General features: G+C 48.8%; 2 protein-coding genes and 2 long non-coding RNA genes across 13 annotated transcripts; 2 read left to right on the top strand and 2 right to left on the bottom strand.

Annotated features, from left to right (window-relative positions):
- The first annotated feature begins 35 nt into the window (after nt 1-35).
- On the top strand, nt 36-12,388 carry NFKBIL1 (NFKB inhibitor like 1). Of its 8 annotated transcripts, none has more exons than XM_077998854.1 (5): nt 54-199; nt 1,407-1,683; nt 10,240-10,339; nt 11,187-11,363; nt 11,581-12,388. In XM_077998854.1, exons 2-5 carry the CDS (start codon nt 1,534-1,536, stop codon nt 12,168-12,170), a joined length of 1,017 nt encoding a protein of 338 aa, XP_077854980.1. In that variant the 5' UTR covers nt 54-199; nt 1,407-1,533; the 3' UTR covers nt 12,171-12,388. The 8 variants fall into 8 exon arrangements, with proteins under 8 accessions (XP_014991407.3, XP_014991408.3, XP_077854980.1 ...); XM_028846828.2 differs by having other exon boundaries at nt 11,187-11,408; XM_077998853.1 differs by lacking the exon at nt 54-199 and adding an exon at nt 843-994.
- On the bottom strand, nt 1,592-26,546 carry LOC100427033 (uncharacterized). The gene is made up of 3 exons (XR_001444198.3): nt 26,409-26,546; nt 4,009-4,124; nt 1,592-1,729 (listed from the first exon to the last, which is right to left on the bottom strand). It is a non-coding gene; the product is annotated as an uncharacterized LOC100427033 (long non-coding RNA).
- Nucleotides 15,774-18,322, bottom strand: LOC144340473 (uncharacterized). The gene is made up of 2 exons (XR_013416622.1): nt 17,415-18,322; nt 15,774-16,165 (listed from the first exon to the last, which is right to left on the bottom strand). It is a non-coding gene; the product is annotated as an uncharacterized LOC144340473 (long non-coding RNA).
- LTA (lymphotoxin alpha) lies at nt 25,961-27,655 on the top strand. Of its 3 annotated transcripts, none has more exons than XM_015135926.3 (4): nt 25,961-26,128; nt 26,554-26,661; nt 26,748-26,853; nt 27,099-27,655. In XM_015135926.3, the coding sequence occupies exons 2-4, from the start codon at nt 26,563-26,565 to the stop codon at nt 27,509-27,511; spliced, it is 618 nt and encodes a 205-aa protein (XP_014991412.1). In that variant the 5' UTR covers nt 25,961-26,128; nt 26,554-26,562; the 3' UTR covers nt 27,512-27,655. The 3 variants fall into 3 exon arrangements, with proteins under 3 accessions (XP_014991412.1, XP_014991411.1, NP_001040613.1); XM_015135925.3 differs by having other exon boundaries at nt 26,070-26,272; NM_001047148.1 differs by lacking the exon at nt 25,961-26,128 and having other exon boundaries at nt 26,563-26,661; nt 27,099-27,511.

The raw sequence follows: 27,655 nt of genomic DNA, 5'->3' as shown, positions 1-27,655 counted from the left end.
CCTGGGAGCAGCAGAGACCAGGCCCAAAGCTGTGGGTTTATAACAGATTAGTCATCCCAGTCGGAAAGGTCTAGGGATGAGGCAGGGGCGGAGACGGGGGAGTACTGGGGTGGGAGAAGGAGAACTTGATTGGTGGGAGAAGGAGAACTTGATTGGTGGTATCAGAGGAAGCATAAAGGGTTGTGAATGGGGTGAAAAGGTAAGGATGTCATCATGCAACCTGTGTTGGGAAAAGAGCATTCTGGGCTTAATTCTAAACTAACTCTCTCCCTTTCTCTCGCTCTCCACCACCCCGCCCCCTCCCCGCCTCCCGTTGTTAACATCTCCATCTTTTTCTACATAATTCTCAAGTACAAATTTCTGCATCTCACTTGCCCTATCCTACGATAGTCTTCTTCTGTCTTTTGTGTGTATTTTTTCTCTTTTTTGATCTGTCCCTGTAATTGGCCCACTGTGGTTTTTGTTTTTGTTTTCCATGTTTAATGTGATTTTTATCCTATCTTTATCTCCCGTTTTCTCTCTCTTCTCATCTTTTCGTCCATCACTGAACCATCTCCTCTCTCTGCCAAGTTAGAGGAGGCGGGAAAAAACCTCCAAATAACTCTCTTTTCTCTCTCCTCTCTCCTCCCCTCCCCTCCCCTCCCCTCTCCTCTCCTTTTCCTCGCCTCTAGTCCAGTCTTCTGGTTTCAGACGGACCCTTAACTTAAGTTCCCTAGTTTCCCCCGGGAGATGTGGCCAAGAACCACTCTGTCGGGGCGGAACGACATCCGGTAACACCCCTCACAGTTCACTTCCGCCCTCCACCTGCGACTCTGCTTGCGCCATTTCCTCCAGCCCGGAGTGTCTCCGCCCTTCCCGCCTCCAGTCTCCGAGCTTCTTAAACACAGGCCTTGGGCCTACAGCTCTGGGGGTACTTGGGGGGGCGGGGGCAGGTCTGATGAGTAACCCCTCCCCCCAGGTTCCAGAGGAAGAAGCCTCCACATCTGTCTGCCGGGTACATGATATTGAATTTCTAGATCATTATTGGAGATTATCTGTGACTTTTTAAAACTCAGATTTCTGCTGATAAAAATTTTCCCCATCCGGCCCTGTTGGGTTTTTTAAAAGTTCTTTGTTAAAAATTAAAAATTTACCTGGGCTCCTGAGCCTTAAACCAATTATTTACCCTTTTCTCGAATTTTACATTAAAAAAATTAAATCTCTGATCCATCACCCCCCTCAAAAAAAATTTTTTTATTCAAATCTATCATCTGATAAAGGATAAGGGTTAGGATAGGCCTCATCTCTTGTTGAAGATATTAGAAAAAAAGGGAACCAAAGGGAGAAACAACAGGGGATGTCAGAGATGGAGAGAGAAGGACCAGCCAAGGCTGAAGTCCTGACTGCTGCCTTTTTTCCTTCCTCAGCCCAAGAGTTCCATGGCCTCCACTTCCCGCCGCCAACGCCGAGAACGTCGCTTCCGTCGTTACTTGTCTGCAGGACGGCTGGTCCGGGCCCAGGCCCTCCTCCAGCGACACCCAGGCCTCGATGTAGATGCTGGGCAGCCCCCACCACTGCACCGGGCCTGTGCCCGCCATGATGCCCCAGCCCTGTGCCTGCTGCTTCGGCTCGGGGCTGACCCTGCCCACCAGGACCGCCATGGGGACACGGCACTGCATGCTGCTGCTCGCCAAGGCCCAGATGGTGAGTCTGCTCAGTGGGGAACAAGGTCATAAGCAGCTGACCAGACCTGAAATGAAAGCCAACCAATAGTTGAGAATTAAGCTACTTATTTTGTCATCAGGACCTAGGGAAGGATTTAACCAAGTTGGCATATGGCTGTCATTTGTGCCTTTACATTCCTGAGCTACCATTGTCTGAAGAACCCAACATTCCCCAAACAGCAACTGGTCTTCAAATTTCACATCTGTTTAGTAGCTACTTTGTTTCTTTTTTTTTCTTTCTTTCTTTTTTTTTTTTTTTGAGACGGAGTCTCGCCCTGTTGCCCAGGCCGGAGTGCAGTGGCGCAGTCTCGGCTCACTGCAAGCTCCGCCTTCCGGGTTCACGCCATTCTCCTGCCTCAGCCTCCCAAGTAGCTGGGACTACAGGCGCCCGCCGCCACACCCGGCTAATTTTTTGTATTTTTAGTAGAGACGGGGTTTCACCATGTTAGCGGGGATGGTCCCGATCTCCTGACCTTGTGATCCGCCCGCCTGGGCCTCCCAAAGTGCTGAGTTTACAAGCGGGAGCCACCATGCCCGGCCCCTACTTTGTTTCTTGACGGATTGTTTGCTTGTAGCCAAAAAGTAGCATAGAAGGTAGGTTCTGGAGTTAGACTGCCTGGATTCAAACCCCAGCTCCAAATCCCAGCTCCACACTTCATAGCTACCTATTCTTGGACAGGTTACTTGAGGCTTAGTTTGCCGATGTGTAAATATTAAAATAATAACAACCTTTGCTATGTGCCAGGCATTTCTCATAAAGTAACACATTTGATCCTCACAACAATCTTAGGAGGTGAGTACTGATATTATACCCCATTTCCCAGCTAAGGAAACAGGGCATAGATAAGTCATTTGCCAAAGTTACAGTTATTCACTGGTAGAGCAGAGATTATAACCCAGATGGACTAGATAGAGTGTCCATGCTTTTAACAGCTACATTGTCCTGTGTTAGACATTATAGCATTGTACCTTGATTGTGCCCATGTTCAAAGTACCCATGTTGTGCTATATATGTTTGGAGAAGCAATTGACATAGTACATAATTAGAGTACCTGGCACACACAATAAGCACTTGGTAGATGCTGGCGATTGTTGTTCCTGGTTTGTTTGTTTGTTTGTTTTTTATGGAGTTTCTGTCTTGCCCAGGCTAGAATGCAGTGGTGCGATCCTGGCTCACTGCAGTCTCTTCCTCCCTGATTCAAGTGATTCTCATGCCTCAGCCTCCCAAGTAGCTGGGATTACAGGCGTGTGCCACCACGTCCGGCTAATTTTTATATTTTTAGTAGAGATGGGTTTTCGCCACATTGGACAGGCCGGTCTCGAACGCCTGACCTCAGGTGATCCACCAACCTCAGCCTCTCAAAGTGCTGGGATTACAGGCTTGAGCCACCACGCCTAGCCTTGTTCCTGTTTTTGTTATCAGCAGGTCCATACTCCCTTACCCACAATTCTAAACTCAAAAACACTCTGAGAACCGAACATTTTTCATCAGGCTGCCACCAAAATTCATTTGGTGACAGAAAACTAATCTGAACTAAAGTAAGACTTATCTATGATTTATTTTTATCCTACTGATGTCAATATTCATACATTTCCCTGCAGAAACACTCATGTGTTTGGTTCTTGGGGCTACCCAGGCCCTCCTGGGCTACCTAATATACAGTGAGTATACTTTTAGGTCAGCCCTATCAAGTCCCAAAATCATTTGAATTCTGCAAAACTTTTGGCACTTGAAGGATTCACATGGGGAACCTGGTGATATTGTAATAGGGTGGAGGCTGGGCACAGTGGCTCACGCGTGTAATCCCAGCACTTTGGGAGGTCGAGGAAAGCAGATCACGAGGTCAGGAGTTCGAGACCAGCCTGGCCAACGTAGTGAAACGCCTGTCTGTACTAAAAATATAAAAATTAGCCAGGCATGGTGGTGCACATCTGTAGTCTCAGCTACTTGGGAGGCTGAGGCAGGAGAATTACTTGAACCCGGGAGGCAGAGTTGTGGTGAGCCGAGATCACACGACTGCATTCCAGCCTGGGTGACAGTGAGACTCTGTCTCAAAAAAAAAAGGAAAAAAATAGTGGTGGAAGCAGCTCTTTATAAGTAGAGCCCTGCTTATTAGAATAAAAGGTGAAACCTTCTTTCCCCATCTAGAGATTTCCTTCTGGAGTAAGACCATTAGAGGAAAACCTCTAGATCCGATGAACAACCCTAACATCCCCCAGCTCAAGTATAGACAGAAGGCCCCTCCCACAAAACCTCCCCCAAATGGTCAAAAACCCCCCTATTTAAAAATGTCCTTTAACGTACCTGAGATAGGCTAGCATATTCAGATTTGTTTCTTCTTGTTATTTTTACTTAAAACAGAGTAGATTTACCAAGTGTAGGCATCTAACTTGACAGCTCATATTGTAAGAGGCAGGACCCTGGAAGGCAAAAGAGCAGATTACCCCGAGGCAGACCTGCATCCAGACCCCAGCTCTGCCATCGACAGGGACATGCAGCTTACCTCTGTGAGCCCAATTTGCCTCACAAAAATGGGAGTTTTGCTTTGTTTTGTTTTGTTTTGTTTTGAGACGGAGTTTCATTCTTGTTGCCCAGGCTAGAGTGCAATGGCGTAATTTCAGCCCACCACAACCTCTGCTTCCTGGGTTCAAGAGATTCTCCTGCCTCAGCCTCCCGAGTAGCTGGGATTACAGGCATTTGCCATCACGCCCAGCTAATTTTGTATTTTTAGTAGAGATAGTGTTTCTTTTTTTTTTTTTTTTTTTTTTTTTTTTTGAGACGGAGTCTCGCTCTGTCACCCAGGCTGGAGTGCAGTGGCCGGATCTCAGCTTACTGCAAGCTCCGCCTCCCGGGTTTACGCCATTCTCCAGCCTCAGCCTCCCGAGTAGCTGGGACTACAGGCGCCCGCCACCTCGCCCGGCTAGTTTTTTGTATTTCTTAATAGAGACGGGGTTTCACCGTGTTAGCCAGGATGGTCTCGATCTCCTGACCTCGTGATCCGCCCGTCTCGGCCTCCCAAAGTGCTGGGATTACAGGCTTGAGCCACCGCGCCCGGCCGAGATAGTGTTTCTCTATGTTGGTCAGTCTGGTCTCAAACTCCCAACCTCAGGTGACCCGCCAGCCTCAGCCTCCCAAAGTGCTGGGATTACAGGCGTGAGCCACCACGCTCAGCCAAAATGCCCCTGATAGTATGGTAGGGATTTCCTTTATTGTTTGTTTGTTCGTTTTGAGGCAGGATCTCATTCTGTCTCCCAGGCTGGAGTGCAGTGGTGCAATCTTGGCTCACTGCAGCCTCTACCTCGTGAGCTCAAGCAGTCCTCCCACCTCAGCCTCCCTAGTAGCTGGAACTACAAGCACACACCACCATGCCCAGCTAATTTTTTGTATTTTTGGTAGAGACTGTTTTGCTATGTTATTCAGGCTGTTCTCCAACTCCTGAGTTCAAGCAGTCTGCCAACCTCAGCTTCCCAAAGTGCCGGGACTAGAGGCATGAGCCACCATGCCCAACTCTATTGTATTGAATTTTAAGAAGCTGGTAAGACTGATATCCCATTTACAGATGAGGAAAGCAGAGCCCAGAAGGTTCGGGAACTTGTCTGAAATCTCACATCTTTCAGGTCATTGTCTTCCAGAGGGGAACCCAAGCTCAGTGCCTTCACTCCCAAACCCTGGTGTCCTCTCTGGCCTTATTTACTCCTGGTCCCCTGCCAGCCCTGCCACCAGATGGCCTTCTAACTCCTTGGTTGAAAGACCCATCTCATTCGGCTTCCAGCTTCCTTTTTTTTTTGAGACAGAGTCTTGCTCTGTCACCCAGGCTGGAGTGCAGTGGCACGATCTCGGCTCACTACAGCCTCTGCTTCCTGGGTTCAAGCAATTCTCCTGCCTCAGCCTCCCAAGTAGCTGAGATTACAGGCACACACCACCATGCCCAGCTAATTTTTTTGTTTTTATTTATTAATTTTTTTATTTTTATTTATTTATTTTTGAGACGGAGTCTCCCTCTGTCCCCCAGGCTGGAGTGTAGTGGCAGTATCTTGACTCACTGCAGCCTCCACCTCCCGGGTTCAAGTGATTCTCCTTCCTCAGTCTCCTGAGTAGCCAGGACTACAGGAGCCTGCCACCACGCCTGGCTAATTTTTGTATTTTTAATAGAGACGAGGTTTCAACATGTTGGCCAGACTGGTCTCGAACTCCTGACCTCAGGTGATCCACCTGCCTCGGCCTCCCAAAGTGCTGGAATTACAGGTGTGAGCCACCATGCCCAACCCAATTTTTGTATTTTTAGTAGAGAAGGGGTTTCTTTTTTTTTTCTCGAGACAAAGTTTCGCTCTGTTGCCCAGGCTGGAGTGCAGTGGCGGCGCGATATTGGCTCATTGCAAGCTCCGCCTCCCAGGTTCACGCCATTCTGCCTCAGCCTCCCAAGTAGCTGGGACTACAGGCGCCCGCCACCACGCCCGGCTAATTTTTTGTATTTTTAGTAGAGACGGGGTTTCACCGTGTTAGCCAGGATGGTCTCGATCTCCTGACCTCGTGATCCGCCTGCCTCAGCCTCCCAAAGTGCTGGGATTACAGGCGTGAGCCACCACACCCGGCCAAGATGGGGGGGTTTCAACATATTGGCCAGGCTGGTCTCGAACTCCTGACCTCCAGCGATCTGCCCACCTCAGCTTACCAAAATGTTGAGATTATAGGCATGAGCCACCATTCTCATCCCACAGAAGGTTTTTTGGTTTTGTTTTTGTTTTTTGTTTTGTTTTGTTTGAAAAAGAGTCTTGGCCTGTTGCCCAGACTGGAGTGCAGTGGCACAATCTCAGCTCACTGCAACCTCTTCCTCCCAGGTTCAAGAGATTCTCCTGCCTCAGCTTCCCAAGTAGCTGGGACCTGCCACCACACCCAGCTAATTTTTGTATTTTTAGTAGACACGGGGTTTCACCGTGTTAGCCAGGATGGTCTTGATCTCTTGACCTTGTGATCCACCCACCTCAGCCTCCCAAAGTGTTGGGATTACAGGTGTAAGCGACCGTGCCTGGCCAAAATGTTTTTTATGTTTATTTTTCTTAGTATGAAACTCCAGCGTATTAAAGAGCATTGGGAGCGGTTGATCTGGTAAATCGCTATAAAGGGGGCATTTCTTTTTTTTGGGGGGGGGTGTGGGGGGATGGAGTCTCATTCTGTTGCCCAGACTGGAGTGCAGTAGTGTGATCTCGGCTCACTGCAACCTCCACCTCCTGGATTTAAGCCATTCTCCTGCCTCAGCCTCCCGAGTAGCTGGGATTACAGGCGCCTGCCACCACACCCGGCTAATTTTTTGTATTTTTAGTAGAAACAGGGTTTCACTATATTGGCCAGGCTAATCTCGAACTCCTGACCTCATGATCCGCCCACCTCGGGCTCCCAAAGTGCTGGGATTACAGGCGTGAGCCACCGCGCCCGGCCTAAAGGGGGCATTTTTAATACTGGAGAAGGGTGAACTATTTTTTTTTTTCTCCCCAAGACAGAGTCTTGCTATGTCACCCAGGCTGGAGTGCAATGGCACAATCTCAGCTTGCTACAACCTCCACCTCCTGGGTTCAAGTGATTCTCCTGCCTCAGCCTCCCGAGTAGCTGGGATTACAGGCATCTGCCACCATGTGAGGCTAATTTTTGTATTTTTAGTAGAGACGGGGTTTCACCATCTTGGCCACACTGGTCTTGAACTCCTGACCTCATGATCCACCCACCTCAGGCTCCCAAAGTGCTGGGATTACAGGCGTGAGCCACTGCGCCCGGCCAAGTTTTTTAATTTCTAAAAATAAAAATAAGTGTACATTTAAAGTAGTAGAAGAAAATGCAGAGAATGTTTTATAATCTTAAAATAGAGCCTTCCTAAGAGTGAAATGAAATAAAAAGTCAGAAAATAATATATTGATGCAGATTTAACTACATGAAAATTTTAGGCTGGGTGCGGGTCACTTGAGCCAGATCTAGGCAGATCACTTGAGCCAGAAGTTCAAGACCAGCCTGGACAACACAGTGAGACCTGGTCTCTACAAAAAATACAAAATTAGCCAGGCATGGTGGTACGTGGCTGTAGTCCTGTAGTCCCAGTTACTCAGGAGGCTGAGGCGGGAGGATTGCTTGAGCCCAGGTGGGGCAGAGTTTGCAGTGAGCAAGATCATGCCACTGCACTGCAGCCTGGGCAACAGGGCGAGACCTTGTCTCAAAAATATAAAGTTTTTTTAAAGACAGAAGAAAATGTTTGCAATATGTATAACACATACAGTGTACAGAACCCTCATATCAATATGTGTAATTTCCAAAGAAAAAGTAGATAAAGAATATGAGCAATTCATTCACAAAAAAAATACAGATAGCCAAAAGACATGAAAAAGAAACGAATATCATTAATAAAATATTTTTTTAATTTATCCAACTGGCAAAATTAAAAGGGTTGATGATACTCAATTTTGGTAAAGGAAGACACAGGCACCCTTGTATTCTGGCACAAACTTATTGAGAGCAGTTTGGCAAAATTGCACATGTCTTTGACTCAGAAATTCCACTTATGAAAATCTACCCACCCAGAAAGACTGTAACGAGTCAACAAAGATACTCATGAGGCTGAACATTTTTGGAAACAAGTCTATCGATATTGGGGTAAGGAGATTTGCTTTGTACACACAGTGGAACACTATACAGTCATCAAAAAGTATGAGGTAGACTGTATATATTCCTGTGGAAAAAATATAAATGAGATGTTAAAGAAGCAAGTTGCCAAGCAATATTTGTAGTATGGTTACATATGTGTCATATGTATGCTTTTATGTACACCAAGACAGGACTGGAAGGGATCACAGTATGCTGTTAATAGTCATCGAATGTGTTCTTCCTTCTTTAAAAAGAAAATTTCAACTTAATTATATCCCTTTCACATTAAAATGTCAAATAAAAATGGGGGATAAGCCACCTACAGCCCCACCACCCATAGGCTAGAATTTTTACATATTTTTTGCCAGTCTATTTTTTTTCTTTTTTTTCTTTTTTTTTTTTTTTGAGACGGAATCTCCCTCTGTTGCCCAGGTTGGAGTGCAATAGCACAATCTCAGCTCACTGCAACCTCTGCCTTCCAGGTTCAAGTGATTCTCCTGACTCAGCCTCCCAAGTAGCTGGGATTACAGGCACATGCTACCACGCCTGGTTAATTTTTGTATTTTTAGTAGAGACGGGGTTTCACCATGTTGGCCAGGCTGGTCTGGAATTCCTGACCTCAGGTGATCCACCCGCCTCGGCCTCCAAAGTGCTGGCATTACAGGCCATGAGCCACCACACCCAGCCTTTTTTTTTTCCCAACCATAGGATTTGGCCTCTTGTTTTAGACAGTTAGGATCTGATCCTCTCTGCTTCTTTTTTTTTTTTATTTATTTAATTAAATTAATTAATTTATTTTATTTTTTATTTTGTATTTATTTATTTTTTTTTTTCTGAGACAGAGTCTCACCCTGTCGCCCAGGCTGGAGTGCAGTGGCACAATCTCAGCTCACTGCAACCGCTGCCTCCCAGGTTCAAGCAATTCTCTGCCTCAGCCTCCCGAGTAGCTGGGATTACAGGCACTGGCCGCCACGCGTGGCTAATATATATATATATATCTGTGTGTGTGTGTGTGTGTGTGTATATATATATTTTTTTTTTTTTTAAGTAAAGATGGGGTTTCACCATCTTGGCCAGGCTGATCTTGAACTCCTGACCTTGTGATCCACCTCCCTCAGCCTCCCAAAGTGCTGGGATTACAGGTGTGAGCCACCATGCCCAGCCAGATCTGATCCTCTCTACGGTTTTGTAGCCAGCTGTTTTCAAACACATGCCTCAGTTGTAGTGGCTGTTTAATATTATGTTTTTATAGTTGGAGGTCCTACTCCTTGAAACCTATGAATGTAAACCTCCCATGCAAGCCTGAGCAGCCACTACACTCACACCTGCAGTGAGCTCAGGTGGGGAACATGTGAATGAAAGACAGAACCAGGTACTCCCTGGGTGGGATAAGTTGAGAGGGTCTGTGACAGGTCACAGCAGCACTAGGGAGAAGTGCCCCCACTCTCCCCTCACCCTGATGTGATTTGGGTAGGGATGGTGGGCCTTGACCAGCCACAGCTGGGCCGTTCTGTCTTCTTGCCTTCCTGGCCTTGCCTTCCCCTATTCCAGCTTTCTGCCAGGTAAACAGTACTTTCCAGCACTACCGAATAAAGATTTAAGGACTGCTAGTCCATTTCCTCTTACCCCGGGGAAAGAAAGTAGGTCCACAGGAAGGATGGCTGCCTCCCTCCCCTTCTTCTATCCCCCAGGTGAAAGAGTTGGTTGGCGGCCACAGTAGGTGGGCCTGGCCAGGGTGCCTGGGTTGGCAGTGAAGGAAGTAGCATGGCACTAAGCTAACCTTGGGCCAGATGCAACAAGGTTGGGACTGAAGAAAAGGGGAGTTCAGGAACGTCGATTCCTCTCCTGTTTTCTCTCAGCCCGTGGGTGAGACCCTCTGTCACACTCCACTCCTTTTCCCCGCCCTAGGTCAGCAGTCATTTGGAAAGAACTTGCTCTGCTGCGGCCACATTCTGTGGCTCATACTTGTTGCCGGTTCACCTCCCCACCCCTCTCCCATCATCCCCTGGTAAGGCTGACTGAGAGAAATTCCCCTGAAAACATTTATTTTACTCAGTTTATTGATAAGTGATAATAAAAGATAAGTATTACATATTTGTGTATTATTAATGGCCCAGAGTAGGACGTTCAGATATTTTCCCAGTCTCATATATATGGTTTCAGATGAGAAAATAAGGGATTTATATAGTGACAGTATTTTTAAGTGAAAAGTGGAATGCATAGTCAAAGAATTTTGGCACTGCCTTGGTGGCTGGAGGCAGGTCAGAAAATGTCAGTTGGCATGGTAGAACTTCTGGGACACTGAAATAGTTTGTAGAGACACAAGTGAGAATTTTTTTTTTTTTTTTTTTTTTGAGACAGAGTCTCGCTCTGTCCCCCAGGCTGGAGTGCAGTGGTGTGATCTCAGCTCACTGCAAGCTCCACCTCCCAGATTCACGCCATTCTCCTGCCTCAGCCTCCCGAGTAGCTGGGACTACAGGTGCCCACCACCACACCTGGCTAATTTTTTGTATTTTTTAGTAGAGATGGGATTCACTGTGTTAGCCAGGATAGTCTTGATATCCTGACCTCGTAATCTGCCCACCTCAGCCTCCCAAAGTGCTGGGATTACTGGCGTGAGCCACCGCGCCCAGCCAAGAATATTTTAAACTACTATACTTATCATGCATGTGGTAAACTATCAGTCTGTATTTATCAGTGATGGTTATTTCCTAATACCCAGGAGGCATACATGTGGGCCACCCTTCCATTGCTTTAAGACCAAGGGAGTGAGTGACCAGCAGGATTCAAGATGGCAGCTCTGCCGAGGATTGGGAGTCCCAGCTAACTTCTGCTCCCTGCTCTCCCACCAACAGCCTACACCGATTTCTTCCTCCCGCTGCTAAGCCGCTGTCCCTCTGCCATGGGAATAAAGAATAAGGATGGGGAAACCCCTGGCCAAATTTTGGGCTGGGGACCCCCCTGGGATTCTGCTGAAGAGGAGGAAGAAGATGATGCCTCCAAGGAACGGGAATGGAGGCAGAAGCTCCAGGGTGAGCTGGAGGACGAGTGGCAGGAAGTCATGGGGAGGTTTGAAGGTGAGAAGTCCACTGCTATCCACAGCTGCCCTTCCCTGCTGGCCGCTTTCCATCTGCATGAATGCATCACACTAGGCTCCTCTGCCTCCTTCTCTGTGTTTCCCTGCCTCTTGGGGTCCATCACCTTCTCACAGCCTCTCTCCAACTACCCCCATGCCACCCTCCCAAACAGGTGATGCCTCCCATGAGACCCAGGAACCTGAGTCCTTCTCAGCCTGGTCAGATCGCCTGGCCCGGGAACATGCCCAGAAGTGCCAGCAGCAGCAGCGAGAAGCAGAGGGATCCTGTCGACCCCCACGGGCTGAGGGCTCCAGTCAGAGCTGGCGACAGCAGGAGGAGGAGCAGCGGCTCTTCAGAGAGCGAGCCCGGGTCAAGGAGGAAGAACTGCGTGAGAGCCGAGCCAGGAGGGCGCAGGAGGCTCTAGGGGACCGAGAACCCAAGCCAGCCAGGGCTGGGCCCAGGGCAGAGCACCCCAGAGGAGCGGGGAGGGGCAGCCTCTGGCGATTTGGTGATGTGCCCTGGCCCTGCCCTGGGGGAGGGGACCCAGAGGCCATGGCTGCAGCCCTGGTGGCCAGGGGCCCCCCTTTGGAGGAACAGGGGGCTCTGAGGAGGTACTTGAGGGTCCAGCAGGTCCGCTGGCACCCTGACCGCTTCCTGCAGCGATTCCGAAGCCAGATTGAGACCTGGGAGCTGGGCCGTGTGATGGGAGCGGTGACAGCCCTTTCTCAGGCCCTGAATCGCCATGCAGAGGCCCTCAAGTGACCCTAGGGAAGAAGCAAGAAACTTCGGGGCTGCAGCCTCAGGATGAGGCAGAAGGAAGGGTAAGGGAAAGGATGGGGACCACAAGGAAGAGCCAGGTGCTGCTCAGCAGAGGATATGGGTGGGAGTGAAACTTGTAACAAGTGGGGGTGGGGAGTGCGGGCCGCCACCACTGCTCTTTGACTCTGCCGTTTCCTAATAAGACCTGGTTCCACATCTCACTCCCAGTGTCTCCTCTGTCTTTTTCCATTGCTGTGGTTTTCATCACCCATGACATCTCCTTTCCCGCCCCGCCTGCTGAAACCCACAGCTCCCACACACCTGCAACACACACACACGCTAACGCGGGCTCTCGGCTGGAGGCAAGAAGCCTCTGCATGCCCCCACAGTTCAGCCCTAAGAAGGCCCAGTTTGCCATGCAGCCTCACTGCGCTCCCCACACCGGAGTCTTGTCCACCCTGCAGTCTGTGGCTGGAGAAATAGATGCGAACAGAGGCAAAAAGGGGAACAAAACCAGTTTCCCTCCCCTCCCTGGCTCCCCAAGCTGAACCACATCCTCCTCCCCACTTAACACCCCCTTCCCCCAACACAGGGCTTTCCCTTTGCTGAGTCACTGAATGAGCGAGTTGGGGGCAGCCGGGGCTGGGGGGCCATGAGGAGGCTGGGGGAGGATGGGGAATACAAGCAGAATGGCTGGAGGAAGAGCCCTGTGGGGGAGTGGAATTTCAGTTGCTAAAATTAGGAGCAGAGGAAGGAGGTGGAAAGAGCAAAATTATGTAACCTGGGTTGTCTGTTCTTGGGCAACTGGAGCTCCACACCCAAGGCCAGCCATGCCGCTGGCTCCATCGTCTCTGCCCTCTAGCTTGTCAGTTGTATCTCTCTTCCTCCAGGGCCCCAATCTTCATCTCTGCCATTCAGCTTCTGCCCCATCCTAAACCTGAGTTCATCTCTGGGCAGCCCAGGCATGGCCTTCCCTATAAACATTTCCTTTTCCAAGAATCAGTAGTTGAAGTCCTGAGGGGTAGAGGGAGAGTCTGGGATTCCCACGGAGGAGAGAGGGGGGCTCCCTGGAAACCAAGATAGGAAATGACAGACCAGACCCCACTACCATCGCCCAGGACACAACTGGGAACTCGGCAAAAAGAAAGGACAGGGCTGCAAGGAGAGTACAGGCATGTGCTGGTGAGTGCACCATCTGCATAGTTACACCAGAGCATCTTATCCATCAGAAACTTATTTTTCAGGTTTATGAGCCCAGGTCTCTACAGGAGAATCCCAGGAGTGGAAGTGGAAGTCAGTAGAGGACAGGGAGGGCAAACCTCTGGGAACATGGGAACATGGGAACATGGGTGAGCACGAGATCCTTGAAGAAGACAGAGAGCCTGAAGTTCGGAAGAGACCCAAGGCCTCTGAAGGACCAGGCAGATGTTCAGGGTGCAGGAGGGGGAGGGGCTGGTGAGAAAGATCCTGTGAGAGGAAGCTGCTGTGATTCAGAGAAGAGACTTCAAGCTGTGTGTGACCCTGGCGTCCGGTTCCTCTCACAGGCTGGAGCTTTTCGGAAGTGGCATGCAAAGAGCCCAGGTTTGGCCTTGGGGGGAGTTGGGGTTATGGTCCCTAAGCTGGGGGTTGAGAGGTAAATTGCAGAAAACTGGTGACCAAATTTGCTCCTCCACCCAGGAGATTTCTTACTGGTTTTTAAGCACATCATTTCCCCTTCTGCATGAGTTACATAAAACCAAAGCAAAATAAGCCCTGAAACCTGGGCCCACCGGATCACAGTCTTTTCAACGACCCTACCTGGTGTCTGGCCCCCAGCCTTGGTGGGGGTTCCCCTGAGATAAGGGCTGTTCACTTTCTCTGACCACATGGTTTCCGCTTCTGTGTCTCTTGTTTCCTAGGCTGATAAAAATACTGAGCCCTAGAGGCCCTGGCTTCCTCTGACCCCTTGGGGCAGGCAGCAGGCATCCTGTCCAGCATGGGGGGCAGGGGCGGGGGGGCCCGGGATTCCCAAGGGGTGACTCAGTGCCTGCCATGAAACAGTGGGTAGGTGGAAGTGTATCTCTGCTCTCTCGAGCTGGCACCAGGAGTTGAGTCTCAGTGGAGGATGCACTGGGAATCAATTGGAGGAATAGGCCTAGAAAAGAATAATGGGATTGGAGAGGGTCAGTTTGAGGACTCAGGTTGGGACAGGTTTGGGTTAAGTTAGGAAAAGGAACTGGGAGAGACTCTGTTCCGTGTAGGTCACCTGAGCATTATGTAGCCCAAAGATCAATTTAAACCCTGCTTCAAGCTTACAATCTAGTGGGGAGGCAGACCCATACCTAATTAACTGATTCAAGGCATGGTGAGTAAAGTTTAAGATGTTTACAGAAAGGGGGAGATGAAGTCCATCTGAAAGCCTCCAGGGAGCCTCTGAGGAGACAGCATTGAACTTGCTCTAATGAACGGGTTCGCTAGGTGGAGGTGGATGGAAAGTTTCCATAGGCAAATAACATGTCTTGAACAGAGCCTGACAAGTCAGAAAATGCAGTATGTTCCGGGAAAGGAGCATCCTGAGGTAAAAGAAGCACAGGTGTGAGGGAACGTGTGATGAAGAAAGGACCACAGAAAGTCAAGGTCAGAGATTGGACTTCATCCCGTGGGCAGTGGTCCAGGTGATGAGAAAGAGGGAGAACAGGAGAGTGCTGCAGGAGTACAGACAAGTAAGAAAACGGTCATCATCTTGTGAATGAATACCTACTGTGTGTTAAGCAGCCCTTTTCCTAACACCACAAATCCTCTCAATGTCTGTCCAAAAGGTGGGTGGTGGTGGTCAGGCACCTCGCTTCTATAATCCCAGCACTTTGGGAGGCAAAGGTGGGAGCACTTCGGGAGGATCACTTAAAGCGAGGAGTTCAAGACCAGCCTGGCCAACATGGTGAAACCCCGTCTCTACTAAAAATATAAAAATTAACTGGGCCTGGTGGTGGGTGCCTGTAATCCCAGCTACTCAGGTGGCTGAGGCACAAGAATCTCTTGAACCCGGGAAGCGAGGTTGCAGTGAACTGAGATCACACCTCTGTTCTCCAGTTGGGGTGACAGAGCAAGACTGTATCCAAAAAAAAAAAAAAAATTTTAAGCACCTGTTAGGAGCAAGGCACTGCTTGACAATAGGTATAAATAATAAAGTCATTTCCTTCATAGAACTTGCAATCTAATGAGACAATATACAAATAACTATACATTATAGTTATAATGTATAGGTATGCCTGCTTAGGGTAATAAAGTGCTCAAAGAAGATTTGAGGTACCAGCATGACTCTCAGGTGGAGATTTCCAGAAAGCAGGTCTGGAGCCCAAGAGAAGTTGGGTCTGGAGGAATAGATTTGGGCATCATTCCCTTCCCAGTAGAGGCTGAGCCTTTGAGTGGACAGGATCTTCAAGGGAAGGGGCAGAGTGACCAGAAGAGCCCTGAGCATGATCGAAGGAAGAGAACCAATAAAGGAGAGGTTGGGAGCAGTCAGAAAAGTAGGGCGTGGGGGCGGGGGATGCCAAGCAGAGACAGGGCAGCCATGTCTGAGGCTTCAAAGAGGTCTAGTAAATGAGGGTTGAAAAAATTGTTGGGTTCGGGAACTAGACGATTACAAATTTTGAGAAAACCGTTTCCATTTAATAGAGGAGCAGAAATCACTTTACATAGGTTGAGGAATGAGTGGGAGGTGAGGAAAAGGAGGTGGTGGGCACAAAGTCAGAATGGTGAACACAAAATAACTGAGAATCATCTCTTAGTTCTACCCACAGATGAGGGAAATTTTACCAGTTCCTGAAAAAGTGGTTCGTTAAGGGGCTAGTCTTTTGAGACATCACACGAAAAGGGAAGGTGAGATGATGGACTGGACATTTGAGGGAGAAAGATTTCAAGGAAGGATCTTTTTTGTTGTTTATTTTCAAGAAATAAAATTGAATGTAAAATGAAGATGCTTAAAGAGACAAAGATAGGCCAGGTGCAGTGACTCACACCTGTAATCCCAGCACTGTGGGAGGCCAAGGTGGGCGGATCACTTGAGGCCAGGGGTTCAAGACTAGCCTGGCCAACATGGCAAAACCCCGTCTCTACAAAAGATACAAAAATTAGCCAGACGTGGTGGTACATGCCTGCGGTCCCAGCTATTCGCTGAGGTGGGAGAATCACTTGAACCCAGGAGGCAGAGGTTGCAGTGAGCTGAGATCACACCACTGCACTCCAGCCTGCGTGACAGAGTGAGACTCAGTCTCAAAAAAAAAAAAAAAAAAAAAAATCCAGGTGTGGTGGCTCACACTTGTAATCCCAGCACTTTGGGAGGCCAAGGTGGGCGGACCATAGATATCAGGAGTTCAAGACCAACCTAGCCAACATGGTGAAATGCTGTCTCTACTAAAAATACAAAAATTAGCTGCGCGTGGTGGCACACGCCTGTAACTCCAGCTACTCAGGAGGCTGAGGCAGGAGAATCACTTGAACTCAGGAGGTAGAGGTTGCAGTGAGCCAAGATCATGCCACTGCACTCCAGCTTGGGCAACAGAGCAAGACTATCCCAAAAACAAACAAACAAGAGAGAGAGTGAAAACCTAAGTAAAAAGTGGGGAGAGAATGTAGTAAAGATAGAGGAAGTGGAATAGAGTATAGATGAAAGGATCAGCCTTGGAAACAAGAAAAAGTACTGTGAGTCAATATGTAAGGAAAGATTAAATATAAATAACAAAATGAAGGGAAGAGAGGGAAGTGAGATCCACACTGGATGGCCTTAAGCTCAATGAAATGTTAATAGATGAGAGTGAAGGGCATCAGAGGCACGGAGATTTAGAACATCACGCACAGGAGTATGATGGGGAGTCAACAAAGAATGAGTAAAAGTTGTGTCCAGAAACACTGATGACTCTCAGATTAGCTGGCCAGGATTAGTTATAGGCCTCATGGTGACTCAGCTGTCTACTGCAGTGCTTGGCAGCCTAAGACAAAGCCCCAAGAATGAGACCACTTAGTTTACCCAAGTCAATTTTTGAGACGGAGTTTCACTCTTGTTGCCCAGGCTGAAGTGCAATGGCTCAACCTTGGTGCACTGCAACCTCCACCTCCCAGGTTCAAGCGATTCTCCTCCCTCAGCCTCCTGAGTAGCTGGGATTACAGTTGCCCACCACCACACCCAGCTAATTTTTGTATTTTTAGTAGAGATGGGGTTTCACCACATTGGCCAGGCTGGTCTCGAACTCCTGACCTCAGGTGATCCACCTGCCTTGGCCTCCCAAAGTGCTGGGATTACAGGCATGAGCTTCGGTGCCTAGTGGTAAGAGATTCTAAAATGCAGACAAAGTGGATTTGATATTGTTGACCATGCAGTATATGTTAAATCAACAAGCAAAACCAGGAAAGCAGAAGCAGCCGGAAGTCTTGGTAAGAATAAAGAACTGATACAAGGGGAGGCAGAGAATGGGAGATGTGAAAAGTGAGTGGTTGTGATGAGAAGGGTAATTCAGAGATCAAGATCTTGAAGGCATAATTCTTCCAAGTGTTGCTGGAGTTTAAGGTACAACCTTACTCCTGGGTGGCTAAAATGGAGGAGGGAAGAGACTGTAAAACCAGTAGATTTGACAAACTTGGAGAATTGAGAGGCCAGATTGTAAGACTCATCTGATCTGTGTAGCTTTTTTTATTTTTATTTTTTTTCCTCTGAGACGGAGTCTCGATCTGTCACCCAGTGCAGTGGTGCGATCTTGGCTTACTGCAAGCTCCGCCTCCCGGGTTCATGCCATTCTCTCACCTCAGCCTCCCAAGTAGCTGAGACTACAGGCACCTGCCACCACGCCCAGCTAATTTTGTTTTTGTATTTTTAGTAGAGACAGGGTTTCACCTTGTTAGTCAGGATGGTCTCGATCTCCTGACCTTGTGATCTGCTTGCCTCGGCCTCCCAAAATGCTGGAATTACAAGTGTGAGCCACCGTGCCCAGCCGATCTTTGTGACTTTTGAAGTCACTAAAGATGATGGTAGGAGGCCGGGTGTGGTGGGTCATGCCTGTAATCCCAGCACTTTGGGAGGCCAAGGGAGGTGGATCGCTTGAGCTCAGGAGTTAAAGACCAGCCTAGGCAACATAGCAAAACCCTGTCTCTGCAAAAAAAAAAAAAAAAAAAAAAAAAAAAGGCCAGGCCGGGCATGGTGGCGTGCGCCTGTAGTCCTAGCTACTCAGGAGGCTGACATGGGAGGATCACTTGAGCCCAGGAGGTCGAGGCTGCAGTGAGCCAAGAGCATGCCACTGAACTCCAGCCTGGGTGACAGAGCAACACCTTGTCTCAAAAAGCAAACAAACAAGGATGGTGGTAGGGATAAGATGTGGAGAAAGACTAAGCTAGTTATACAAGTTGTTAAGAGCATAACCAAGATTTTGATGGATAAGATTGTGCTGTGAAGACAGGAAGAGCATGGCCAATGCAAAAGGCACATGCTTTGGGAGAGGAGGAGGAGGTTGCCAATGGTCCAGGGGAGAGAAAATAATAACTCCTCTCTTCTACCTTCATTCCTCTAGTGATGGAGGTTGAAGAAAGAGCAACCTTCACCACAGAGAGGACTAGCATCATTAGGGGAAAGCCAGGTTTCAAAATGCCCAGAGGAAAACACTTTCAAACATAGAAGACAAGATTTGAAACTGTGAGGAGTTCCACCATATATTGTGAAGTGGATTGGTAGAAGGGTCCTTGTGGAGTCGGGAATTGAATCCAGGGAGGTGAAATCCCAGTGGGAATTCAGAAGACTAAGTCTGGAGAGTTTAGCTTCTGGGAGCAGGAGGTTGTTGCTTCTGGAATTCAGAAGGGAAGATGCACTGCATCCATTGTGAGGGGAAACAAGTGTCTCAAAGGGGTCTTATAGGGATGCCCAAGAGAAGTTCCATGGCTTTAAACACCATCTTCATGCTGACCATGCCTAGGTTTCTTTATCTAGCTTGGACCTTGCCCTGAAATCCAGATGTTTATCTGCCAAGTGACATCTCTACTTGCGTGTCTAATAGACTTACACTTAACCACACCCAAAATAGAAGTTTTTAGTTTTTCCATCCATCAGAATCCTGCTTCTCTCCCAGTCTCTACATCTCCCACCCATCAATCCATCATCTAGTCCTGTCGATTCTACCCTTGGAATGTATAATATATCCCAAATTTGTCTACTTCTCTCCATGTCCATGGCTGCCACTATTTTCTCTTCACCATTAATGCCACTGCCACCTGTCTCCTACCAGCCAGCCTAATCACAGGAGCCACAGCGATCTTTTAAAAACAAGTCCAGGCCGGGCACGTTGGCTATGCCTATAATCCCAGCACTTTGGGAGGCCGAGGCGGGTGGATCACAAGGTCAGGAGTTCGAGACCAGCCTGCCCAACATGATAAAACCCCATCTCTACTAAAAATACCAAAATTAGCTAGGCATGGTGGTGCATGCCTGTAATCCCAGCTACTCAGGGGGCCAAGGCAGGAGAATCACTTGAACCTGGGAGGTAGAAGTTGCAGTGAGCCAAGATCACGCCATAGCACTCCAGCTTGGGCAACCGAGCAAGACTCTATCTCAAAAAAAAAAAAAGTCCAGGCCAGGCTCAGTGGCACATGCCTGTAATCCCAACACTTTGGGAGGCTAAGGTACAAAGATTGCCTGAGGCCAAGAGTTCAAGGCTGCAGTGACCTATGATGGTGCCACTGTACTCCAACCTGGACAAAAAAAAGTGAGACTCCATCTCCAAAAAAAAAAAAAAAAAAAAAAAAAAAACAGGCTGGGTGCAGTGGCACATGTCTGTAATTCCAGCACTTTGGGAGGCTGAGGCAGGCGGATCACTTGAGGTCAGGAGTTCAAGACCAGCCTGGCCAAGATGGTGTACTTTCTCTACTAAAAGTACAAAAATTAGCCAGGCATGGTGGCATGCACCTATAATCCCACCTACTTGGGAGACTGAGATAGGCGGATCACTTGAACCTGGGAGGCAGAGGTTGCAGCGAGCCGAGATTGTGCTACTGCTCTCCAGCCTGGGCGACAGAGTGAGACTCTGTCTTTAAAAAAAAAAAAAAGGCTGGGCGTGGTGTCTCACGCCTGCAATCCCAGCACTTTGGGAGGCCGAGGCAGGTGGATCACCTGAGGTCAGCCTGGCCAAGATGGTGTACTTTCTCTACTAAAAGTACAAAAATTAGCCAGGCATGGTGGCATGCACCTATAATCCCAGCTACTCAGGAGGCTGAGACAGGAGAATCGTTTGAACCCAGGCAGTGGAGGTTGTGGTGAGCTGAGATTGCACCATTGTACTCCAGCCTGGGCAACAGAGTGAGACTCCATTTCCAAAAAAAAGAAAGAAAAAAATTCCAGGGCCGGTGTGGTGACTCATGCCTGTAATCTCAAAACTTTGGGAGACTGGCCCAGCATAGTGGCTCACAACTGTAATCCCAACACTTTGAGAGGCTGAGGCAGGTGGATTACCTGAGGTCAGGAGTTCGAGACCAGCCTGACTAACATGGTGAAAGCCCATCTCTACTAAATACAAAAAATTAGCCAGGCATGGTGGCGTGCACCTGTAATCCCAGCTGCTTGGGAGGCTGAAGCAGGAGAATCACTTGAACCTAGGAGGCAGAGGTTGCAGTGAGCTGAGATCAGCCATTGGACTCCAACCTGGGCAAAAAGAGCGAAACCCCCTCTCAAACAAACAAACAACAACAACAAAAAAACACTTTGGGAAGCTGAGATGGGCAGATCACTTGGAAACCAGGAGTTCGAGACCAGTCTAAACAGCATAGTGAGACCCTGTCTCTACAAAAATTTAAAAAAATTTTTTAAATCAGCCAGGCACAGTGGCACACACCTATAGTCCTAGATACTTGGGAAACTGAGGTGAAAGGATGACTTGAGCCCATGATAGGTTGCAGTGGGCTATGATGGTGCCACTGCACTCCGGCCTAGGCCATAGAGCAAGACACCATGTCAAAAAAAAAAAAAAAAAAAAAAATCCAATCACCTCTGCTCACCTCTCTCTTCTCTATCTCTCTCCCCTGCAACACACACACTGACAACCTTTAAAGGCTTCCTGTGGCTGGATGAAATCTAGAGGCTTTACCCTCCTTGCATGGCCCTGCATGACCTGGCCCCTGGCCTCCTCTCTGACCTCATCTCCCACCCCTCTCCCAGCCTCTCTGCTCCAGCCACACTGGCCGCCTGTTTGTCTCCAACACCCCCAGCTTGGTTCCGCCTTCCAGCATTTGCAGTAGCTGCTCCCTTTACCTGGAATGCTTTGCTCCCAAACTTTTACCTGGTCAATATTTTTTGTCATTTGGGTCTCAGCTCCAGTGCCACCCAATCACTTGAAGCGGATTTTGCTGACTGCTGTGTTTAAAAGTAGCTCCCTGCCACTCTAATGACGCCAGCCTGTCTTATTTTCTCATAGCACTATGTACCAATTTCTTCTTCAGTTTCTTTCTTTTCCGTCTGGCCTCACTGGAATACAAGCTCCGCAGGTGCCTTCTCTGATCCCTTTGCCTCTGTGTCCCTCCTGCCTTAGAACAATGCCCAGCATGTGGTAGGCACTCAGATACCACTAAATGGAGGAATGGATGAATAATTCATAAAGCAGGATAAAGTTCAACTTTAGGTTGTGGCTCAGATTGGATTTACATTTAGAGTCAGATTTAAGTTTAGTGTTAGGAGTGGTGGTAAACTGGTTTCAAGATCAGCCCTAGAAACAGGGTTGGGTTGGGGTAGAGGAGTTTTATTTAGGGGGTTATTAATTGGAATGTGTTTAGATTTGAGGTTAGGGTTACAGTTGGGGTTGAGTCTGAGTTGTGATTTGGGTTGAGGTTAAATTTGGGTTAGGGTTGATGTTGGTATTAAATCCCAATTTAGGTTTTGAGGCTAAGTTCAAGTTTGAAGCTAATGTCATTTCAGTCTCATTTGGAGGCTTCAGAGATTTCACTAGTTTCTCCACAAAGACCACTATAAAGACTGTATTTCCCTGAGTTTGGGGCACAAGACTCCAGTCATCAGCTCTCCCACCCAGGGAAAGTCCCAAACCAACTGCTGGCCTGCCCAAGAAAGAAACCAAATTTCATACAACCTCCGAAACTGAGATTGAAACCAAGATTGGCTCATCTCAAGGAGCATCCTTCAGCATATCTCACATGCACGTGACACAGCCTCAGCCCAGTCTTGCCCTTCCTTCCTCTCTGTCTCTCGTCTGCCCATCACTCCTTCTTGCCTTTAATTTAAATTTCTTCCTCTTTAATTTAAATTTCGCTCTGTGTCTCACTATTAATTGCAGTACCATTTTGGGTTTTTTTTTGTTTTTTGTTTTGTTTTGTTTTTTGGGTTGTTTGTTTGTTTGTTTGTTTGAAATGGAGTCTCACTTTGTTGCCCAGGCTGGAGTGCAGTGGTGCGATCTTGGTTCACTGCAATCTCTGCTTCCCGGGTTCAAGCAGTTCTCCTGCCTCAGCCTCCCTAGTAGCTAGGACTACAGGCACGTGCCACCACGCTCGGCTAATTTTTTGTATTTTTAGCAGTGATGGAGTTTCACCATGTTGGCTAGGATTGTCTCTATCTCTTGACCTCGTGATCCACTCTCACACTCTCCTTGGCCTCCCAAAGTGCTGGGATGACAGGCGTGTGCCACTGCACCCAGTCTTGCAATACCATTTTATATTTTAATATAGCTCAGTTGGGGTCTCAGTCTATCAGCTCATACCATTAGAGAAGCAGAAAGAGACAACAGGAAGCAAAAAGGACCCTGAAAGAAAGGGCAACACGGAGAAAAAGAAAGGAACAGGGGCTAAGAGGGAAACCAACACTGACGCAAGAGATAAGGTTAAAAGAATGAAAAGAAGGTTGGGCACAGTGGCTTACGCCCATAATCCCAGCACTTTGGGAGGTCAAGGCAGGCGGATCACCTGAGGTCCGGAGTTCGAGACGAACCTGGCCAACATGGTGAGACCCCCCCCCACCATCTCTACTAAAAATACAAAAATAAATTAGACGGGCTTGATGGAGTGCCTGTAATTCCAGCTACTAGGGAGGCTGAGGCAGGAGAATCGCTTGAACCCGGGAGGCAGAGGTTGCAGTGAGCAGAGATTGTGCCACTGCACTTCAGCCTGGGCAACAGAGTAAGAACCTGTCTCAAAAAAAAAAAAGGAAAAGAAGTTTTCTGACCTACCCCATCTGATAGTAGGTTATAAGACCTTCATTCCAGAAGAGGCTCTGCCTATCCCTGGGAGGAAGGAACGCTGTACAGAGAGACCGAGAAGAATATGGCCAGGCCTTACTGGGATCCCCCCAATTCCAGTCTATCACCATTAGATTATACTCCTTTTGTTCAGTTACATTTCTGCACAGCTGTTCATTCTTCGTCAAATCTAAGCATAAAAATAGATTTCCCTGGGTCCTTCGGTCCTCATTTCTGAAGGCTCCCATGTCCTCTAAAACTTTGATTAAATAAATGTATTACGCTTTTCTCTTGTTAATCTGTCTTTTGTTATAGGAGTATTGGCCATAACCCTTATGATGGGTCAGGAAGGGATCACCCCTTTCTGCCCCTACAGAAATAATAGCTAAGACTAGTAAAGCATAAAAGGCAAAGGTACACGGCCTCAAGTAGAGAAGGAGAACAGGAGAAATAACTCATACACACCCAGAATGTTAATTCCATGTCCCTCCATGTTACGCCAAGACCCCTCAGGGACCTTGTGCCTGGGGAGAGAAGTGGTCTGCCCCCATGGAACAGTGGGCTTGACCCCGGGTCGCCACCAGCCCCAGCTCCAACCCCTCTAACACTCTCCAAGTAAAATCACATCAGTAGCAGTAATAATATTTGAGGTGACCAGTTGGTATTATCTCAAACTTAGGAAAAGTGAATAAAGTCATCTTTAGAAACTTTGCTTTTTTTTTAAACCTTGTAACTTGTAAGCTAACTGAAAATGGGCTCATGTATGAGAATGTTCATATCAACATTTTTCGTGTTCGACAAAAACTAGAAACAAACCAAATGCCCATCAACAGAATATATTAGAGTATATTGATACAACAGAATATCACATCACAATTTTTTTTTTTTTTTTTTTTGAGATGGAGTCTCGCTCTGTCACCCAGGCTGGAGTGCAGTGGCCGGATCTCAGCTCACTGCAAGCTCTGCCTCCTGGGTTTACGCCATTCTCCTGCCTCAGCCTCCCAAGTAGCTGGGACTACAGGCGCCCGCCACCTCACCCGGCTAGTTTTTTGTATTTTTTAGTAGAGACAGGGTTTCACCGGGTTAACCAGGATGGTCTCGATCTCCTGACCTCGTGATCCGCCCGTCTCGGCCTCCCAAAGTGCTGGGATTACAGGCTTGAGCCACCGCGCCCGGCCCATGTCGCAATTTTTTAAAAAAATATTACTGATACATAAAACCACGTGGATGAATCTCACAAACATAATGCTGACTGAAAGAGGCCAAACAGAAATGAGTACATTCTGTGTGACTTCATGTATATGATGCCCCAAAGCAGGAGGAACTTATCTCTGATGACAAAGGAGAGAGAGTGGTTGGTTATCTTTGGAGGGTATCAGCAGGGAGGGGGCGTGAGGGAACCTGCTGGGAACCTGAAAATACGTGGAACTGGGTGATGGCTACATACAGATGGAAAAATTCATCAGTCGTACACTTAAGAGGTGTCCACCTCATACTTAAGTTACATATCAATAAAAAGGAAAACATTTTTGGAACTTTTTTTTTTTTTTTGAGACAGTCTTGCTCTGTCCCCCAGGGTGGAGTGCAATGGTGTGATCTTGACTCACTGCAGCCTCCATCTCCTGGGTTCAAATGGTTCTCCAGCCTCAGCCTCCCAAGTAGCTGGGACTACAGATGCGCACCACCACGCCTGGCTGATTTTTGTATTTTTTTTAGAGATGGGGTTTTACCATGTTGGCCAGCTGGTCTCGAACTCCTGACCTCAAGTAATCCACCTGCCTCAGACTCCCAAAGTGCTGGGATTACAGGCGTGAGCCACTGCACCAGGCCTGGAACAATTTTAAAATAATGTATTGGCTCTGCAAATGCAGCTTCAGGACAAGTCCCTTAGCTGTCCCCACCCCACCCTAAGTCACCACCCTTAAGCCTCACCCATGTGGAATTCTGAAACTTCCCTTGTAGAGAATGTTGGAAGGTGTCTGCCACATTGATCCTGGAGTGTGTGTTTATTTGTGGTTATATAAATCTGATCTGTGGAAGCCACCTGAGGTCAGGAAGAGATGGAGGGCATCCTTCAGGAGTGAGATGAGACATCATCATACTTGAGTGTCCAGCATCATCTCTGAGTAAGGGGACCAAAAAATATATCTTCCAAACTAGGACATTTTCAAGAGTGGAAGGGGGCTCCATTAATATTTTCACCTGCACGAGAGGCAAACGCTAGAATGTCCCCGATGAAGAGGATATATAATGAACCTTCTTGATGTGAAACCTGCCAGATGGGCTGGAAAGTCCATATACTGGAACAAGTATGACTTGAGTTGTTTGGGACAAGGGCAGGGGTACAAGAGAAGGAAATGGGCAAAGAGAGAAGCCTGTACTCAGCCAAGGGTGCAGAGATGTTATATATATGACTGCTCTTCAGGGAACCGGGCCTCCAGCCCACACCCCAGCTGCTCAACCTCCTCCTCTCCGAATTGACTGTCCCTTCTCTGGAACTCTAGGCCTGACCCCACTCCCTGGCCCTCCCAGCCCACGATTCCCCTGACCCAACTCCCTTTCCCAGAACTCAGTCGCCTGAACCCCCAGCCTGTGGTTCTCTCCTAGGCCTCAGCCTTTCCTGCCTTTGACTGAAACAGCAGCATCTTCTAAGCCCTGGGGGCTTCCCCGGGCCCCAGCCCCGACCTAGAACCCGCCCGCCGCCTGCCACGCTGCCGCTGCCGCTTCCTCTATAAAGGGACCTGAGCGTCCGGGCCCAGGGGCTCCGCACAGCAGGTGAGGCTCTCCTGCCCCATCTCCTTGGGCTGCCCGTGCTTCGTGCTTTGGACTACCACCCCACAGTGTCCTGCCCTCTGCCTGGGCCTCGGTCCCTCCTGCACCTGCTGCCTGGATCCCTGGCCTGCCTGGGCCTGGGCCTTGGTGGGTTTGGTTTTGGTTTCCTTCTCTGTCTCTGACTCTCCATCTGTCAGTCTCATTGTCTCTGCCACACATTCTCTGTTTCTGCCATGATCCCTCTCTCTTCCCTTCCCGTCTCTCTCTGCCTCCCTCTGCTCACCTTGGGGTTTCTCTGACTGCATCTTGTCCCCTTCTCTGTCGATCTCTCTCTCAGGGGTGGGGGGGTGCTGTCTCCCAGGGCAGGAGGTCCGTCTTCCGCAGCGTGCCCCGCCCCGCTTACTGTCTCTCTCTCTCTTTCTCTGCAGGTTCTCCCCATGACACCACCTGAACGTCTCTTCCTCTCAAGGGTGCGTGGCACCCCCCTACACCTCCTCCTTCTGGGGCTGCTGCTGGTCCTGCTGCCTGGGGCCCAGGTGAGGCAGCAGGAGAATGGGGGCTGCTGGGGTGGCTCAGCCAAACCTTGAGCCCTAGAGACCCCCTCAACTCTGTTCTCCCCTAGGGGCTCCCTGGTGTTGGCCTCACACCTTCAGCTGCCCAGACTGCCCGTCAGCACCCCAAGATGCATCTTGCCCACAGCACCCTCAAACCTGCTGCTCACCTCATTGGTAAACATCCACCTGACCTCCCAGACATGTCCCCCCCAGCTCTTCTCCTACCCCTGCCTCAGGAACCCAAGCATCCACTCCTCTCTGCCAACTTCCTCCATGCTAAAAAGACAGAGGCAGGCACTCCTATGCCTCCCCCTGCCACCCCCCAGGAACGCAGCTGTTCAGTGCCTGCTTCCTCAGGGATTGAGACCTCTGATTCAGACCCCTGATCTCCCATCCCCATCCTCTATGGCTCTTCCTAGGAGACCCCAGCAAGCAGAACTCACTGCTCTGGAGAGCGAACACGGACCGTGCCTTCCTCCAGGATGGTTTCTCCTTGAGCAACAATTCTCTCCTGGTCCCCACCAGTGGCATCTACTTCGTCTACTCCCAGGTGGTCTTCTCTGGGAAAGCCTACTCTCCTAAGGCCACCCCCACCCCACTCTACCTGGCCCATGAGGTCCAGCTCTTCTCCTCCCAGTACCCCTTCCACGTGCCTCTTCTCAGCTCCCAGAAGATGGTGTATCCAGGGCTGCAGGAACCCTGGCTGCACTCGATGTACCACGGGGCTGCGTTCCAGCTCACCCAGGGAGACCAGCTATCCACCCACACAGATGGCATCCCCCACCTAGTCCTCAGCCCTAGTACTGTCTTCTTTGGAGCCTTCGCTCTGTAGAACTTGGAAAACTCCAGAAAGAAAAAATAATTGATTTCAAGACCTTCTCCCCATTCTGCCTCCATTCTGACCATTTCAGGGGTCACCACCACCTCTTCTTTGGCCATTCCAACAGCTCAAGTCTTCCCTGATCAAGTCACCGGA

This window comes from Macaca mulatta, chromosome 4 (genome assembly GCF_049350105.2).
Source record: "Macaca mulatta isolate MMU2019108-1 chromosome 4, T2T-MMU8v2.0, whole genome shotgun sequence".
NCBI lineage: Eukaryota > Metazoa > Chordata > Mammalia > Primates > Cercopithecidae > Macaca > Macaca mulatta.
The sequence above is the reverse complement of the archived record's forward strand: the minus strand, read 5'-3'. Positions and strand labels throughout refer to the sequence as shown.